Here is an 18,826-nt window from a genome sequence, read left to right as displayed (position 1 = left end):
AGACAATATTTCTCAGAATGCAAAACACCTGGGCACTCCACTTCATGTCATGCTGATGTCTTTTTTCAAGTTTACTTTAGCAGATATTTGATATTACTTACAGTAAGAAAAAAAAAAAAAGACAATGAATGGTTATTCACTGAAAGACTTAACTTACTGTACTATTAAAAGCAAATTATCCCTTATATTATAAAGTTATATTGCATTATCTGTATTAAAAACTACTTAATGAGTTAAAAATATTATAATGCAAAAAAGCTGAAAAGATTTCTTTCCCTCACCTCTAAAGGAAAAAAAAAAAGTGAAATTGATTATAAAACCAGCTTTTTACTCCTGAGAGACTACAAAATAGGTGAATGGCCATGCAAGAATTTAACCACCTGCTTCTTAATTAGAAAGTATGGCAATTTCTAGGTATTACAACAGTTGCACTACTTAAATTACATAATTGTCTTCCAGCTTTCAGTGACACAAATGTCTGAATGTGGCTGTCATCAATTATACCCTGATGATAAATATTTGTCTCTGGCTTGTGTACAACACTTCTTGCTACTAACAGCTCTAGATTGCCTGAATTCTGTATTTCACATAAATTCACCAACCAAAACAAAGCTATGCTTAAGCTTTGATTCACCAACAGTGCTGTCTCAATTTATGGAAATATTGCAACCATTCCTGGAAGCTCTCCATATAATTTCAAACTTTTAAATCTTACGTAACGTACCATACCAATCTGTCACAATTTTATTTAAATAAAATACATTGCTGAAGTTTTGTTTTTGCTGTCTTGGCAATTTCTTTAAATTATATTCCATTCCAATCAAGAATTTCAGATGACATCATAGAAACTTCCTGTGCACATAAATCAATGTTGAAGCAAAACCCTTTCAACACTATTTGAAAAACATATTCACTCTAATGAATACTGATGTGGTTTTGAGAGCTCATATATTCTGCACAAAGCTCAGGGCATAGAGATGATGATTTAGTCTTAAGTCACCAAACTAGTTTGCAAGTGTAAATTCTACTGTCATCATTTTCTATGTCAATGTGCAGCAAATTCTCACTCTTAAACTTTCTATGACAGAAGTACAGTGACTTTGGTTACCAAGAAAAGTAAAATTTTAATTATTCTGAAATCTGAAGGAGGAAAACAAAATTCCAATATATATTAAGGCTGAACTGAGGATAAGGTGCAGATCAGGCTTGCTCAGATAACTTGAAATACCTAACGTCTTCTGGCTTAACTGAAAGGCTTAAAGACTGCAGAATTATGCAGACTGAGAACCAAGGAAATTCAACTACTACTTATAAGGAATGCAACAAAGAAATTAGTGCACCCAAAAACACTGGATGTCTCCAGGAACATCATGATCTTTGTAAAAAAAAAAAAAAAAAATCATAAAAATAAAAAGTAAAAAAAAAAATCTTTAAGGAAATGAGTTCTCCCTCTCTCTGCCAAGAAACATGAGATAATTAAAAGAGTGCTGAGAACTATAGGACCGCATCTGATCTTCCTTTAGAAGAACTCAGAATACACAAACATTTATGTTCCCTAACTTCTTTGGAATTGACAGACAACTTGCACTTCTCGGGACAAGATCCCAAAAACTGGTAGAGTTGGAATCTTCCAGATCTGGATTCACTATTGTATAGAGATACTGCTCTGATTCGATACAAATTCAAATGCTACGTTCACTTTCTGGTGGTGTTCTGACACAAAGTTGAATTTACCATCATGATGTGTTTAGACATGGAAAAACAAGCTGGCTATAGATAGCACATGCACTCCAACTGCCTGCAGGTGGATCTAAACAGATGAAATGCACTGACATTCTGGATTTGTAAGTCATAAAATTTTCTTTTTTTATTTGTTTGGTTTTTTTGTTTCCATCTCAGCTGGTACACAATCTACTGAGGTGACACATTTTAAACAGAACTAGCTGCAAACTGCAAATTCAAACTTCAGCTAAACAATATATGTATTGCTAGAACAATAATCCAGTGATATCCAAAATCATTAATAATTCAGGAAGGAAAATGGAAAGGTCAGCTGCATTGAATTTATTTACTGAAATAAGCAGACAACAGTCTGCATTATTAATTATGAAAGCTGCACATTTTAAAAATGCGTTCATGAAGCTATTTGTCGCACTTATATTTTTTTTAACAGGAAATAAGTGATTTTGCTACTAAGGAAGTTTCCATTTACTAGTTTCAATTCTATCGATCGAAACAGAATTGTCTGGTTCAGAATTTCTACTCTATTTACTTAGAATCTCATCATTAATATATATATATTCAAGACATTTTACATTATTTTGAAAGAATAAAGAAAAAGGGTTTTATACAGTCACTATAAGAAAATTAACGAAGTTTTATAGCAATATTTTTGCTGTTTAAGTTTTCTGGTTGTAGAATTAAAGTTGTGTGTTCAAACCTACCTGATTTTGATTCTCTCTAGATAGCTCCCTTGAGAGTTTCAAATTGATTATTTACCTTTGCTATATTCCTTTGTTAAAGAAACTTCTCATCAAAACGTTCTTTACTATGCATGACTGCTTTGGCATTTCCAAAAATCAAAATGTTCACTTTGGATGATTTAAAAGAGAAATATTAATACTTACACAAGGAAGGAAATGAGCACATTTTCAGGATGTCTAAATCATATTAGATGTTCAGCCTCGATTTCACTTATTTGGAAGTGATGGAACAATCTATAGAATCAACCTACCATAAAAAGAAAAGTTCCTGTGTGCTTCCTGCTCAGCTGTACTGGAAGTTATATAAACATGACAGATTTTCTATTAAAATTCCTTGAACTGAGAAATAAATTACTTGCATGCACCACACAGAAGAAATGGCAGTAACACCTCACCCCATCCCAACTCCTAAAATAAAATAAGATTGAGACTTTTGTTTGAGCTGATAGTATGATTACTTTGGGTTCAAGTAATTGTTTATGCATGTGAGTCAGTTTACAAAGACAAAACAAGCTAATTTATGAAGTCAAATTCCACATAGTTGTGATTATTTTAAGGTTTTTTAATCATCCGTTCCATATAATGGCAAAAAATATCTGTTAATTTAAAATTTAAATAGTTGTGTCTTTGCTATCATACAGCCACAGGCTGGTTAGTTTGAGTCAAGACTTCCTATCTATCAAGAAAATAATTTCTCAATTACTTCTGAAAACATATACATCCAATTCCCCCACAACATAGCAACAATCCATGATAAATTCCATCATCCCCCAATTAAAAGCAACCAAAAGGACCATTTCTGACTACCGCCAGTAGTTGGCATTTCCTATATGATTTATTTTTAGCCTTTTTAAACTTATCCTTGTTACGTGACATGTAGAAAATGTCCTTTCTGACTAACCAAAAACATTTTGCCAGCAGTTACCTCCTCATTATCATGTCCACACACCACTAGCATGATCGTGTCACACTTAATTACAATGTTATGGCTGCTGTTGCTCGCAGGAATCTGTGAAACATACCCTCTGGTCACTGACGCTTGAACCTTTCCTCATGATTATCTGTCAGGAAAACGCCATTCTTTGTGCTGTCAACTGTCTTTAGAGCAGTTAAGCAGTCTACAATAAACTTTGACTTCTACTAAGCAGTAAACGTGCAGTGAGTAGGCTGTGCTACAACTAGCCTGTTCTCAAGCCAGCTTTCTAGTAATAAAACCATGGCAGAAATAATGCAGCATATTACATATTTTAATTAGAATTATATTTTAATCTCTTTACTCCTAACAACAGGCATTTGATCCTGCAAACGCTGACCCACCTGGCATCTGGGGCTACCAAATCTCTGTGGCAAACAGTGAATCATAGGATAACATTATACAGCTTAGTAACTGCTCACCAACTGAGAGCAAAATATTCAGAACAACTTCATCCCTAGTGTATGTGCCTTGAGACATTTATGAGTAAAAAATATTAATAAATAGAATTATCTTACTATATGAACAGCAAGAAATACACTTGGAGACATAACATGCATCAGAAAGCTCTCTGAGTAAGGAATGTCCATTGAAGAACCACAAAGACAAAACATAATAAATTGTATCCACTTCTGTCCTGGACTGCTGAGACACACACCAGTTTTCGTAAGCAGAAGAGATGCTTAAGTAGCTTCACCCCCCCAGAATAGAAAAAGAAATGGACGCTTGTTTTCTGCTAAACATATACACATTTGATTTCAAATTCAGTAAGCATCATTAGCACTGCTTTTTTTTTTTAACCCATTCACTAAATCTCTAATTTAGAACTATGAATTAATATTGCTATGTTGCAGCTCTTTTTTTTCTTTTTTTTTCTTTTTTTTTGCTGGGAACTTAGCTTGGGACTGCTGGCATAGTTTTTGTTTGATTTCTGTTGGACAGAAGTACCAGTTACTTCTGCAGGTCTCTCGATGTTACAACGATCCATGCCTCAAGAAGAGAGAGGAGAAAAAATTCAAAGGGGTCTGTATAGCTGCTGTCACATTTGCACAGGAGCATTAGGGCATAACGCATGCACCAAGCATTCATTAAGTGAAGGCAAAAAAACAAAACATTTAGCATTTGAACATGATGTGCTGGACTTCCTCAAAGATTCTATGTTGGACTTGATTACTGAAACACTTACTCTGTTGTGGCAGCTCTTCTTTTCCTGCTTTACTGAGCAGTAACCTATATCCTTCAGGTGGATATGGAGCAGAGTCTAGGGACAGTCATGAAGGGGAAAAATGATCACAGAAGAACTGCTGAGCAGAGCTCAGAATAAACCAAAGCTGAATCAAAGTCCCATAAACAGAATATCTTAAAGGAATCTTGCTTCTTCTTTGGATAAATGTTCACATACCAAAATAGAACTTTTAGCTTTTGCTTGCACTTGGACCTTCCATGAGAAGATAAAACTCAGAAACCTCAGTAATAAAGCAACAGAGAGCCCTTTCCCTCACCTCCATTTGGTAAAAGGATGAGCTCATTAAGGATTTTAAGTGCAAACTAGATTTTCTCCAAGATATACGAATGGTCTGCTGAAAGAGAAGGGATAATTTTCAATTGCAATCTAAACAACTTTTTAATTATTATCTGTCCCCTTTTGTTCCATTCCCACTTTGAGTGGCTGGGATTTTGGAAGGCATCTCTTCCAGCAAGCTAGAACAAATTATTTTGTAGTAGAAAATCTAAGAACTAGAATTATCCAACAGACTACACAACCAGTTTCATCAAGGTCATACATATCTTGGCTTTGACCCCTAGTTTTTATGGTTTTCTTTTACGTTGTCGCTTTTTTTCTGAAATCACTTAAATTTTTCTTTGTAGCTTTCTATTTCACTTTTCCCTGAATACATTCCACTCTCTCCACTACCACAAGTCCTCCTTGAACCTAGAGCTCTATAAGATTTTTTATTTATCAATTTTATATATCATCATGAATATGCTTTATCCTATGGTTATTTGTGATTCAGCCTGTAAAACCCTTAGTGCTCATCCATCTACAGCAAATACTTTACAACTAGTGTATTTTAAATTTCCTATTTCAACATACTTCCTGGCCAGAGAGTTAAAATCTATCTGTTTAAATTCATGGGCTGAGCATTTCAAAAATCTATGCAAGATACTATCTGTCTTCATGTCAAACACTTACAGGAGACACTCTTATTTTCTCATTATTGTGACTTTTCCTGCTTCATAGGAATGCCCATGTAAAATGCAAAAAAAAAAAAAAAAAAAAAAAAAAAAAAAAAAAAAAAAATCAAAAGCCACTAATGACTGAGCAATATTTGCTAGTTGTTGATTTTGTTACAAATTCTGAATAACTATAGCTTATTCTCTCTGTAATCACTAAGTCTGTTGTTTATAATAAAGATTTAGCAGAGTTGGTCAGGAATACATGATAAAACAAGGATTTGTGTGGACAGTTAAAAATAAGTGAGAAGGAAATGTTTTAACCCAAGTTGCCATTTCAATTTCTTGGCCAAACCCTGAATCAAAATATTCCAGTGACCTTCAAATGCCATTGCTTCACAGAGGTTTCTGTACCTCTGACCACAGTTTGCAGACTGCATATGAGCACTATTTCATGAACTTGAAATTAACTGCAACACATAACACAACTCTGCTACAGAGTAGTTCTAAGGCTATCAAAATTGATCTTGCCTGAGATTTTCTGAAGTGTTATTTTTTGTTTTCACTATAGATTTTGAAAATGAAGTTTCTTCAGTCTGTGGATACATCTCTGTTTGTGGTAATGTCAGGTACCAATTATTTGTACAACTTCCTTTTAATCATAACAGCTTTTATGCCCCCAATGGCATATCATACTAATGTATATCCAAATTACCAAAACATTCAAAGAGAAACAGTTCACCTTTAGTATAGGAAAGTGATTTTCCAGTTAATAAAATTAGACTAATAAATCAAGTTCAGCACAGTCAGTATGCTCTGTGACATGCTATACTTGCCCCCTCCCCACACCCCATCTCCAGATTGTATCTTGTAACAGTTCCTGAAGCCATTGGATTTGATTTGAATTTTTTTGAAATGAAATGGCATCCTATTCAAACTGTGTCAGCACAATGCTGTATCCCATGGAAAAGACAGTTTGTGAGCTTATTTACTAAATGAGCTTTACAGTCACTGAAAAAATGATGCTATATAGGAGAATCCTATTCAAGAATATATGGAGGATATTTCCTTCCAAAATGTAGCTTTTTGTATAAGTCATACTGGAATTCTAACATCTACATCTTTTATTTTCCTAATAATAGTAATAATTAGATTTGTATACGCCAATTGTTCTAACATCCTAAATACTTTAATTTAATAATTTTAATCTAATAAAAACATAATCATTTTATTGCTACTTAAAATAGGAATGGTAAGCAGAACATAGGTTATTAAGTATACTCATTTTGTAGGTACACTAGAACTTTATGTAGTTATATAATGTCTTTTCATAACTTCAAACCATTCACTTTGGCAAACTCACCCAGGAAATTTGTCTAAATAATGAAAAACTTGTTTTACCATTTTGGAATGCTTTACAGTGTATTACCTTAAAGAGTGCCACTGCAATGCACAGCTGGAGTTTGGAGTTCAGAGTGCTGTTATTTGTACTGACAACTGTCACTGCTTCTTTCCACTTAGGTGATTCTAATGAGCCAGCCATCAGGATAGACTGGTATTTGTTTCAGAGCTAGGACTTCATGTCAGGAGGAAGCAAAGTATTTGTGCGCACGCTTATAACCTGATATTCCTATAAGCATCTAAAAGGGCAAAACTGAGGTCAGAACTGAAATCTTCTCTAGTGGACATTACCATTCTTTTGCACTTCGACAATCAAAGCAAACGGAAATGATACATCTAGAGTACGAATCTTCCACATCCTAGCTCTTCTAAATAGCAGACAGCCCAGAATGCTTTTGTTATAACCCATGCTGAGCATTCAACCTAAAGGCCTCCTTCCCCATGCTTGCCTCTGTAGGTAGTGAAGGTTTTATCACAGTAGGCTGTCTCTCTTACACAGTGAAGGTTTTCAGGAACAGTCTTCCAAAAACAAGAACAATCACACAGCTACAGAAGCATAAAAGATGCTTTTCAATGAGCTACAGTAGATTTCCAAACATACACTCTTTCAGAAATTGTTTGCTAGGTATCAGAATAAATTCACAAGGGAACTCAGAACTTTTAGCTAATTTTTTCCACAAGATTTCTTAAAAAGCTTGTAATGCATATTGCTTATTGAAAAATAATCATGTATCTTTCTTAAAATCTTACTTAGATCTTTTTGAGCTCATTTTTCTATTATTCCATTCAAAGTAAAGCAAAGATCCTGCAATACCTTCTGTCACATCTCCACAAAATCTTCACCAACACCGGACAAAGAAATCATTGATCTTTTGACTTTGCATCTCAGTAGACAGACTAAACGAGCTGTGAATATCAGCATTTAACCAATAAAGAGAGATCTTTATTTAAAATCTATCAGATCTGCTTCATCTATAAGGCTAATTGAAAAGGCTATTCAGGTCAGCTGTGATATTAGAAGACAACTGAATCACATTCAATGCTATTTAAAAGACATGAATGGACTCAAAGAAAAATTAAACCATGGCCATTAAAATTTAATTTGACTTAGTAAAGACATTAACATTTTGGTTTTATGCAGCAGCAAGCATTCTGAACATATTTGCATATAATTCTGAAACCGAGAATTGTCAAATGCTTGACCCTTATGTAACAAAAATTCTTGAAAGCAACCTTAAAGTTGAGATGTATAATAATATATAATATTATACATATATATAAAAGAAAAGAAAAGCAAAAAGGAGAAAAATTCTTTAAACACTGTGGTTATATGATTCTGCTTTTTCTTTACATATAAGCACTCATAGTATATAGGTTTACACCTACGTACGCACGCACATCCAGAAATTATCTGTTCATAGTATCTTTTATTCTGACTTGCTCTTCTTTTAACACTACTTTTAAACTTTTGTATCTACCTGATAAGCAAGATTTTCTGTAACTGAGCAATTCTGCCCAGACAATAGCCAAATTGTTCTACGTAGCTACCTTAACCTCATCTCAACTGCAATTTTTCTTACACACACTACTTTAAATAACATCTTATAGGATAGGGTAAAGCAACTTACTTGCTATTTCTTATCAAAGCCAGTCAAAGTCCTACAAAATTTAACTTTGTATTAATTGCACACATGGATTGACATGTGGATTGAGCAGTGCAATTAATACTCTAGATGGAAAGAATGCTATCCAGAAGGACCAGGACAGGCTTGAGAGGTGGGCCCATGCCAACTTCATGAAGATCAACAATGCCAAGTGTAAGGTCCTGCATCTGGGTTCTCAACCACAGATACAGGTTGAGCAAAGAATGGCTTACAGTAGCCCTGAGAAGAAGGATGGGGAGTGTTGATTGATGAAAGATCCGAAATGAGCCAGAAATGCGTGCTTGCAACCCAGAAAACCATCCATATCCTGGGTTGCATCAAGAGAATTATGACCAGCAGATTGAGAGAGGTGATTCTGCCCCTCTGCTCTGCTCTTGTGAGACCCTCCACCCAGAGTACTGTGTCCAACTATGGAGCCCCTCAATACAAGAAAGAAAAGGAGTTGTTGGAGAAGATGATCAGAGGGCTGGAGAATCTCCCCTACAAAGACAGGGAGAAGAAAAGACTTGGGGGAGACCTTACTGTGGCCTTCCAGTACCCGAGGGGGGCCTAGAGGAAAGACGGGGAGGAACTTTTTATAAAGGACGGATAGTGACAGGATGAGGGGGATGGTTTTAAACTGAAAGAGGGTAGACTTAGACTAGATATTAGAAAGAAATTACTTACTGTGAGAGTGGTAAGATGCTGGAACATGTTGCCCAGTGAGACTATGGATTCTCCCCTCCCTGGAAGCATTCAAGGCCAGGCTGGATGGGGCTGTGAGCAACCTGCTCTAAAAGGAGGTGCCCCTGCCTGTAACAGGGGTTGGAACTGGATGATCTTAAATGTCCCTTCCAACCTAAACCATTCTATGCTTCCATAATTTTAACATTGAATATCAGATTCAGATATCAAACATACAAATTAACTTTGCGTGAACTCTGAAGAAAGTTTAAAGACAATTGAAAGACAGTTTAAAGACAATACCTTATTTAACTCTTAGTAGCGTACTTGTGATTGTTGCTTTCTTGCTACAACTTCAGCTTGGTAATTGGAAAATACTATTGCCAATATTCCTGATAATTTGTATATTTGCAAATATTCCAAATAGCACAAAGCACTTATATAAGCAGTAATTTTAAATATTCTAAATGATAACAAATCTGATCATGTATCAGTAACTAACATCTCAGATTGACTGCCTGACAAAGAAACACATTTGCCCCTAATTTTGCCTTTTACTTTTACAATCACATCTAAAATTTTTAAAATGTCAATACAGAATGCTTTATTGTAATAATCCTAAATGTAGTTAACAACATACGCAAGTTAGAGATGTAGTCAATGAAATACGTAAAATGGGGGCTGTCAAGGTCACCAGGCGTAACCAGGCGTAATCTGTGTGGGCCCCTTGCGTGGTTAGCAATACGTGAAAGGGGAACTATAACAGTCATCAGGCTCTGCGGGGGCTCCTTTACTCATGAGAAACCATGATGAGACATGGCAAGACAAGACAAGTCACACATCTATTGGGCACAGATAACCGTAGCAAGGATGATTGGTAGCACTGTGAAATAAGGGACAACTATAAGAAGAGTGTGTTGCTTGCAATAAACACCATTTGCCGCTCACCACATTGGTGTCATAAACGCGTGTGATTTGGCCGGGGTTCATACAAAGATCTTTTTGGCCATGGCTCCTAGATAACTTATTCACTGGTTTCTACTTCATGGTTCATCATTGCTAATAATAAATGAAATGAGTGGGAAAAATAATCAGAGTTCTAATGACAAAATTAAGTGACTGAATTATTCCAATAGATTGTTTCTAAATCGGCTTGGTTAGGCCATTAATTTGGAAAACATTCTCAACTTCTGCCTCAGAATATTTTTATTCAGGACATCCCAGTTTCTCAAGGACAAACAATTCTAAACTTATATGGAGTTTAGTACTGTAAAACTGTTTTACTAAGTTTAGGACCAGACCAGATGAGATTTCAGCATCTCTGGGTTAAAAGCCTCATCCAGAGTGGATTATATTTTCCTACAGATACATGAATGACTGCACCCATGAATTATATCCAATCTCTTTTATTTGTTGCTAGAAGAACTGCTAGATTCTTCCAGGAGCTGCTTAAATTAGAGAGTGTGCAGACAACTATATCACCTCAAATGTTCAGTGAGCAACTTGCCTTAAAATTCCTTTATGGCAGATTTCTCTCTCTGACAAAGTGGAATAACAGCAGATAACAGCAGCAGCAGAAAGTAAACAGAAATTATAGCATTTGTACAGCTGTTACTACAGTTTGTGCTTTGGTGTAAGAAGCATGGAAATACATCTAAGTATTGGGTGCTAAGCGTACGCATGTAAAGAGATACTGTAGTGCCAGGTATTGAGTGGAATAAGGAAACTCTGCTACTGGGTTATTCTAAAACCTTAATGAAAGAAATATTTGCAAAATTAAAGTTGAAGTCTGGTACTACTTTAATTCTAAATTCATGCAGAATGAAAGAAGTGCGTCATAGGCTTTGAAATATATTTATTTCTCAGAATCTTATAAAGATTTGGAGTCACATTAAGGGCTCTGGCTTCTTCCTCTGCTGCCTGCTGTAGCTATTGAACATTTTTATTAGAACGATCCCAATATGACAAGGTCAAATGAAGCCTTTTATCGAGACTTATCAAGGAATTCATGCAGAGGCCACATGCCTATCTCAGATAAAACACAAACTCTTGAGCATAGTAACGAGAGCTTAGGAAATACAATACACTTCACATATTTCAACTGACATTTTCCAATATATGAGCATATGTCAGAACAGCTGTGATTCTAGGCTCTATACAGAAGTCCTATTTCTGAAATGAATGTTTCACAATAACATTAGTTATTCAGTGTGAGTACCTGTATCTCTTTTGCAGCTATTTCACTTTATTTCCAAGATGGAAAGAAGGAATACTTTTAAGCAATTTTCTTGACACACAAGAAAGATCAGAGCCCAATGCTATACGATTCTGTTATGTTTTCCTTTGCCTTGTAGAAAATTCTACCTCACACACAAAAGAAACTTTTCCATTGTAATAAACAAAAAAGTGGTGCTATTTGATGAACACACTGTGCCTTTTCTTTGTTCTCTTCATTGTTTTTTCCATGGTAAATCTTTATCTACAAAGCCTCAAATTATCTTAAAAAAGAAAATACAAAAATCAAAGTTGGAGATAGCGAGCTACAATTAGACTCAAATTATAAGACAATTCAGCAATAAGAGAGCCACAAATAAAACATCCCTAAGACTGATGCAGGCTGGGTAAATTAACCTCCTACTCAGACAGATACTTCATGATGAGTACTAGTTATTCTACTTGAACACTGCCCAGGGCATTGGACACCTTTAAAATAAATAAAATATCAACCACTCATCTAAACCAGAAGCAGTGATTTTTACACAGTGACACAATCATGAAAAATCAAGAAGATCTAACGTAACTTGAATTAAGAATGCCCTTGGGTAGCTGGATGCATCTTTTACAGGTTGGCTGAGGTTAACTGGGACATCTGCTTGCTCATTTGGTAAACCTAAAAAGCAGGAAATATATAAATCTGTTCCTTCTGCCTTCCAGTTGTGGACTATTTTCTTTCCTGTGTGTTTACAGAGCTTTTGTAGAGAGGTAGTGTTATTTACCTCAAAGGCAAAAAAAAATCAGACTTTCTTCTACAGTAGGTACTGCTCAGTGGATTCCAAAAAACTCTTCCAATACCATGGATGTTCTTAATTTCTGGATGGGAGGATTATGGCTATGGAATGAAGAACAGCAGTGTTCAGATGTCATCCAATAAGAATGACAGAACAACTGAATTAATTGATACAAAAAAATGCTTGCCTGTATACTTAGCTGACAGGTTGCAAAAATACAAATAGAAAAATAAACCTTAGGATGACGATTTGGATCTGCTGTTTTTTACAGGTTCCATCCTCATTTTATGTAACTTCCAGTGCTACTGACTATGGAGCCTGCAGCCTGTGTTCAGGCTCACACTACTGGTAAAAGTTAAATAAATAGAATACATATCAATTAGTATTTCGTTTTCTTCTAAACAATTTTTAGAATTGAATGTCTTACAAAATGGATACAATCCTCCAGTCAAAATATCTGAGTGTGCTACAAAGAATGCAAGAAAACTGGGACCAATATGCATTTACTTACTGAAAAATTCTTAACTGTCTTCATTGCACAAAAAATAAACATTTAAATAACAAGCAAATCCTCCATCAAAAAGACAAAATACCACACCAAGTCTTCTTCTTAACTCTCATTTAAAAGTTATAGCATACATTAGACTAAACTACACGCCTACATCAGAGGTACTTAGGACACATAATGGTAGGTATTCCTGACCTTTCAAGATCTGTCTTATAAATGGATTAATAAAATAGTCTTAAATCACAATTTAAAACAAGAAAGGCTGAGCACTGAAAACCATACCACAGCAATTCCTGATTCAACTAAACTGCATGATAAATTCAAGTCTTTTCGATGACATTGTCCACAGTATGTTTTATGTTGCGTTATCAGCATCCTCAGCGCTTCCTTTTCCACAATCAGATTGTTAGACTTTCGCAGATAGACAACATAATGCATTCCTCACAACGTAGTTGTGATTTATTTATTTCAGTCGCCCTACTTCTGTATTTCCATGCATTACATATTTTGTTTCAAGACAACCCATACTGCCAGAAAAGTATTTATAGAAACAAATTTGTCCCAACTTCTCATGCCTGACAACACCAACTGAAACTCTAGGAATGTGTTTTGCAGGTGTTATAAATGTTTCTGTTCGAGTGTAACAAAGGATAAACTCATACAAACTTCATTTTACTCATTTCTGCTCCTGAATGATTTCAAATTGGGAGTTATTGGACAGTTAATTAAAGATCATTGAAACTGGGAGCTGCAAAGGGTTGCCATCATGGACTTTTTTTTTTTTTTTTTTTTTTTTAAAGTTACTTGAAAGTCTTTATATCCCTGTATGGATTTAGCTGAAAAAAAGAGAGTTGCTTTCAACCAAACACAGCACTACAGTTGTTTCCAACCTAAAACACAAGAAAAGCATTCGTGATTAAATATGTTCTGAGCTATAGTTTCATGAAAACAGGCCAAGAGATGAAAGAATCAGAATGAGAAGGCATTGAGTAAGTAGCAGACAATGCTTCAGTAACGTAGTGTTTGAGAAGAGGTAAAAGAGACAATTTGGGAGTTAAGATGTGACAACAAAGGAATAAGGAAGTGGAAATAAACTGTACACAACATATCAGAGAAACTGTTCTTGAAATATTCTCAGATTACACCACAGACTGCATCACCATTTCCAATTTTCATGGCTTACTGGAATAAGTTGTGAGCCGGTGTTTTGATTAAACCACATAGATCATAATGAGATCTCTACTAAATCTCCATGGCTGTGGATCAGCAATAGAAGTTCTGACCCCAATAATTCATCCAGTTTTCAACATAGTAAGTAAGGTGAGTGGCAGCCCTGCCCATGGCAGGGGCACTGGAATGAGATGACCTTTTTATGGTCCCTTCCATTCTTAACCCATTGCATGATTCCCTCATACCTCACCTTGTACACTGCTAGCATAACAAAAAAATACATATATATCATGAATTACTCCTGAATAATGTATTTGCTCCTCAGAGCCCAGATTTTTCTTGTTTTTGTATATTTCTTCCATAACTGTTGAAGAACCAGTTGATTGTGAAATATATTTCTATCCTCAACAATTAGCCAAAGATACACACACACACACACACACACAAAAGAAAAAAAATTAAGCAGCAGATTTAATATACTAAGGTATTTTTTTAATGGCACGTCATGCTCTAGTGACATAACAAGAGATTGAGTACAGAACAAGAAACTTGATAATACTAAAGGCAATTCCTTACCATTTTGCCGTGTAGCTTTAGGAAAACGCTCCAGGAATTACTAGAACAATGAGTCATTTATGTTCTGAACAACAGTCTCGAGTTTCATTTTACAGAGCAAGATGAACAGCTTTAGAAAAAGTAATCAGAAAGGAAAAAAACCTCCAAGATCTCCCTATCTATTTAAAGATTGTAGTATACCCAGCTTAGTCAGTACTTACTACAGCATATACTTCTGACACTACCAGCTTTATTTTACTACATCTCAACCTCATGTAACCAAGTCTCCTAAAAAAAAAAAAAAAAGCCCTAAAGCTTTTGTGCCTTTGTTTAAAGCATGGCTTTACAGTAGACTCAGCATTGGGAATTCAGATACACTTAAAAAGAAAAAAAAAGCAGGGTGAAGTACAGTAAGCAATCTCAATACCATTTTTTCAACAAGCTGTCCTTAGATGAATTTTGTTCTGACAAACCAAGCAATAATAATAAAACACAAGAATCTAGGAATATCATCAGGTTGCTGTCTTACTAAAAATTAAAAAAAAAAAAAAAACAAAAACAAAAACACAAATTCTCATATTTTCCACTGAGTTTCTTTGATTTACAAGACAAAGATATTATTTTCTGCATACCTGAATGATACAGTTCAGTGAGTTCATTTGTTTTCAACTCACCTTCTGAAACCACCAGTTATGGTAACCAAAGCATCTGGTAGAAACGTACAGACAGTATTCTTGACAATCAAGCTTACTGCATCTGCTTCTGCCTTAGATACACAGCTAACAAGGTCCTCATAGTAGAGAAACCCTGGAAATCAAAGGTTAAAAAGTGCTGATCACTCTGTGAAATCCTCAAAATCTATTTAGTGTTATGTAAGCCCAGTGTGAAATACATAGACATCTCTCATCAGGAAGTCAAGCCACTTAATTTGTACTAAGGACAAGAAAATCCTAGCTAATTACAAAAATAACGTGTGACTTTGAAGCTGAAACTATAGGTTTGTTTTAGAATGTTATGTAAAGAAATCTATTTTGACCTGTTTCTACCTTCATACCATTTTTACAGTCAGCCTCCTGCCTTGGATTTGATGGAATCACATGCAGAAGAGTTTCTTCCTGGATTCATCTTCCTTCTTGTAGTTTTGATAAATTACAGTGTTCTTATGAACAGCAGTTATAAATAATATGGCCGTCAGAATAGTAGTAGTATACATTCCCACTTGATGAGATCCTGAATCAGGAACCTGAATTACTCTCACTTACCTACTAGTTCCTACCAATGGCATTTTGGATGTACCACTTAAAAGGGAACACTTCCTGAAATGATGGACTCCAACCAAATATGGGCCCCAGAGAGTTAGTGGGTATGTAAAATACTGCTTTCTTCATGTTTGATCACAGTTCTTGTATGAAAAGAGCCCAATTCTGCAGGTTGCTTCAACACTTTGAGAAAATATATGTGTAAAAAAAAAAAAAAAAAAAAAAAAAAAGAAAGAGCTTGCCAATCCAAAGGATTCTAAGCAGCGAAAATAAAGTTACATAACGGTAACGTCATGTTTTGTTCTCTTCATGTAATGGATTTTTTCTTTAAAGGAGTTCCTTTATTTAGAAAAACAACACAAAAATAATCTTTGGAGCAGCAACACTGTTCATCTAACTACGTTAAAACTGTGAAGATGTACCAGGATTATGAAGGTAATTCTGCAAATATTTCATCGCAAATCTTAATTTGCACTAGATTAGAGCTGCCTTGAAAAGGTTGGCTGCATCTTGAAAAGCAGTTCTGAGCTTTTCTATTGTTGGAGTTTTTTCACAGTTTCTATAACAATGATCCATCAATGATTTTGTGTATAAGAACATGTTTCATTGGGTACCTGTGCAGCATACTTAAAAAGATACACATTAACAGCTATTCAATGACATCATTTTTAGAGGGTCCTAATATACTAATTTCTGTTTAAACCTACTAATTTAATATTCAAAAGATGCTGTGTCAAGAAATTGAACTTACAAATAAATTGGGTTACCACCGCCTTCTTCTCTCAAGTTGTCACAGCACAGAGATACTGAGTTTTTAATGGCACTTGAACCTTACCTGCTCTCTGCATTTTTGACAGCTTCAGGGTCTTGTCAGCTTTTACCTCTTCCACAGTTCGTAAACCCATTCTGAACCATTTCTCTGATGTCTTCACTCCCACTCCAAAGACTGAAGTAAATTGCTAAAGTCAGTGAAAGAAAACACATTTCAGGATGTCTGAAAGAGAAGTAAATTAACAGTGAGTTGCTAACAAGGTGGTTTCACAGTGAAAATGGTGGGCAGATTGTATCCTACACTAAAGATTAAAAGAAAATAGTGTACTGCAAATACACAGATTCAGCTTCCTTTTTTTGTATAGTTATATTCAGCAGACAATTGTTTTTATGTGTAGATTTCACTTTAATGAGAACTACCTACGCAATAATAAGGTAGCATGCTAGCATCTTCTTGTAATTTAGTTAAATGTACACATTCAGCAGTGGTTTGAAATAAAAAAAAAAAGACTGTTTCTCTGGAAAATCAAGACATGCAAACAGAATCATAAGGTAGCTGGATAACCTCAAACCAACTTTATACATTAGGAGGCGTCTCAACACTGTTTGCCTAATTTAACTGAAATTGCAATTTTTTTATTTTATGCACTACAAGCTATCACTTGTACATATTTAGGTGTCATCACTGTGCTCCAAAGAGATTGGACAACCTATTACTGATGTAAACCACTGATGCGTAAGCAGTAGATCAGTATCGCAGATTAACAGAAATATGAAAACAAGAGGAAAAGCCTTCATGCTTCCTGAAAGCACATTCTTTTTCTTCACTTTGTCAGTACAGAGACACTCAATAGTTTCTTTTATGTAATTTAAAGAATAGCTATGCAAGATGTGAATAGCTGTCATTTTCCATTTCTACAATCTGTGAATTCCAACCTTGCTATTTTGTGTTTTTCTAATTATACTAATTCTTTGGAAATAATTAGATAAAGAGTGAAAATCGTGGATAATATTAAATATACATTTTGTATATAATGGATGAAATTACCTATTCCTTGCCTGAAACATGGTCATTTACAAAAGAATGATTTTAAATACTTTGATTGCTATCTTTTAATTTGTCTCCTAGTGCTCCGTCTTCAAAGGAGCCTATTACAGGATTCAGAACTATTCCAAGAAACTTAATTAATACAGAGAGACAGAACTTAAAGTGAACTTTATGCTGATGCCTAAATTTTTAGGATAAAAAAAAAAAAAGTAGTTCTTCCATAAGGTCCATAAATATTCATTGTTAATTTGAAGACAGTGCTGAGTGCAGTGCGTAACAGACAGCATATTTCTTAAATGGCACACACAAGAATTCCCATTGTCATCTGGTAAAAGTGAATTCTGTCAAGTTGTTCTCTGCAGCACTTCCATAAGGAGGAGAACTGACCGTGTCATACCCTGTATCAATAATACGGTGTGTTTATTTCAGTGTTTTGATAACTGCAACATTGAGACCAGCTGTGATCATTAAAGTCATAACAAGCAATTAGCAATAGTTACTAGAATCACGTTAAATAATGAAAATTAGGAATTTGCTAATACAAAATTCACTCGGCTGTTGTGAGGCTCCATCTGGAGTACTGCATCCAGGCCTGGGGCCCCCAGGACAGGAAGGACATGGAGCTCTTGGAGTGGGTGCAGAGGAGGGCCACTAAGATGATCAGAGGGCTAGAACACCTCTCCTATGAAGAAAGGTTGAGGGAACTGGGCTTGTTTATCTTGGAGAAGAGAAGGCTCCAGGAGACCTCACTGTGGCTTTCCAGTACTTGAAGGAAGCATAAAAACAGGAAGGGGAACAGCTATTTGAAAGTGGATAGTGATAGGACAAGGGGGGAATGGTTCAAAACTGAGACAGGGGAGGCTTAGATTAGATATTAGGAGGAAGTTCTTCACATGGAGAGTAGTGACACACTGGAACAGGTTGCCCAGGGAGCTTGTGGATGCCCCATCCCTGGAGACATTCAAGGCCAGGCTAGATGTGGCTCTGGGCAGCCTGGTCTGGTGGTTGGTGGCCCTGCACACAGCAGGGGGGTTGAAAAGGACCACAATGACCATCATGTTTCAACCCAGCCCATTCTATGATTTTATGATCTTCACTTACCTAGATACGGATTAAAAAAAAAACTAGCTACAGCCAGTTTAGACAAA

At 35.5% G+C, this 18,826-nt stretch overlaps 1 protein-coding gene across 5 annotated transcripts in view; it reads right to left on the bottom strand.

Annotated features, from left to right (window-relative positions):
* Positions 1 to 18,826, bottom strand: part of DNTT (DNA nucleotidylexotransferase) — a 267,418-nt gene that overhangs the window by 113,014 nt on the left and 135,578 nt on the right. For all 5 annotated transcript variants that reach the window (XR_007377188.1, XR_007377189.1, XR_007377187.1 and 2 more), the window contains 2 exons: positions 16,695 to 16,818; positions 15,275 to 15,407 (listed from right to left, as the gene is read on the bottom strand). Coding sequence is in view for 2 of the 5 variants with exons in the window: in XM_048945808.1 (XP_048801765.1) it covers positions 15,275 to 15,407; positions 16,695 to 16,818 (257 nt within the window). In the remaining 3 variants the exon portion in view is untranslated. The remainder of the gene's footprint in view (positions 1 to 15,274; positions 15,408 to 16,694; positions 16,819 to 18,826) is intronic.

This window comes from Lagopus muta, chromosome 5, assembly GCF_023343835.1.
Source record: "Lagopus muta isolate bLagMut1 chromosome 5, bLagMut1 primary, whole genome shotgun sequence".
In the NCBI taxonomy this organism is placed as follows: domain Eukaryota; kingdom Metazoa; phylum Chordata; class Aves; order Galliformes; family Phasianidae; genus Lagopus; species Lagopus muta.
This window is presented reverse-complemented; position numbering and strand designations above follow the sequence as displayed.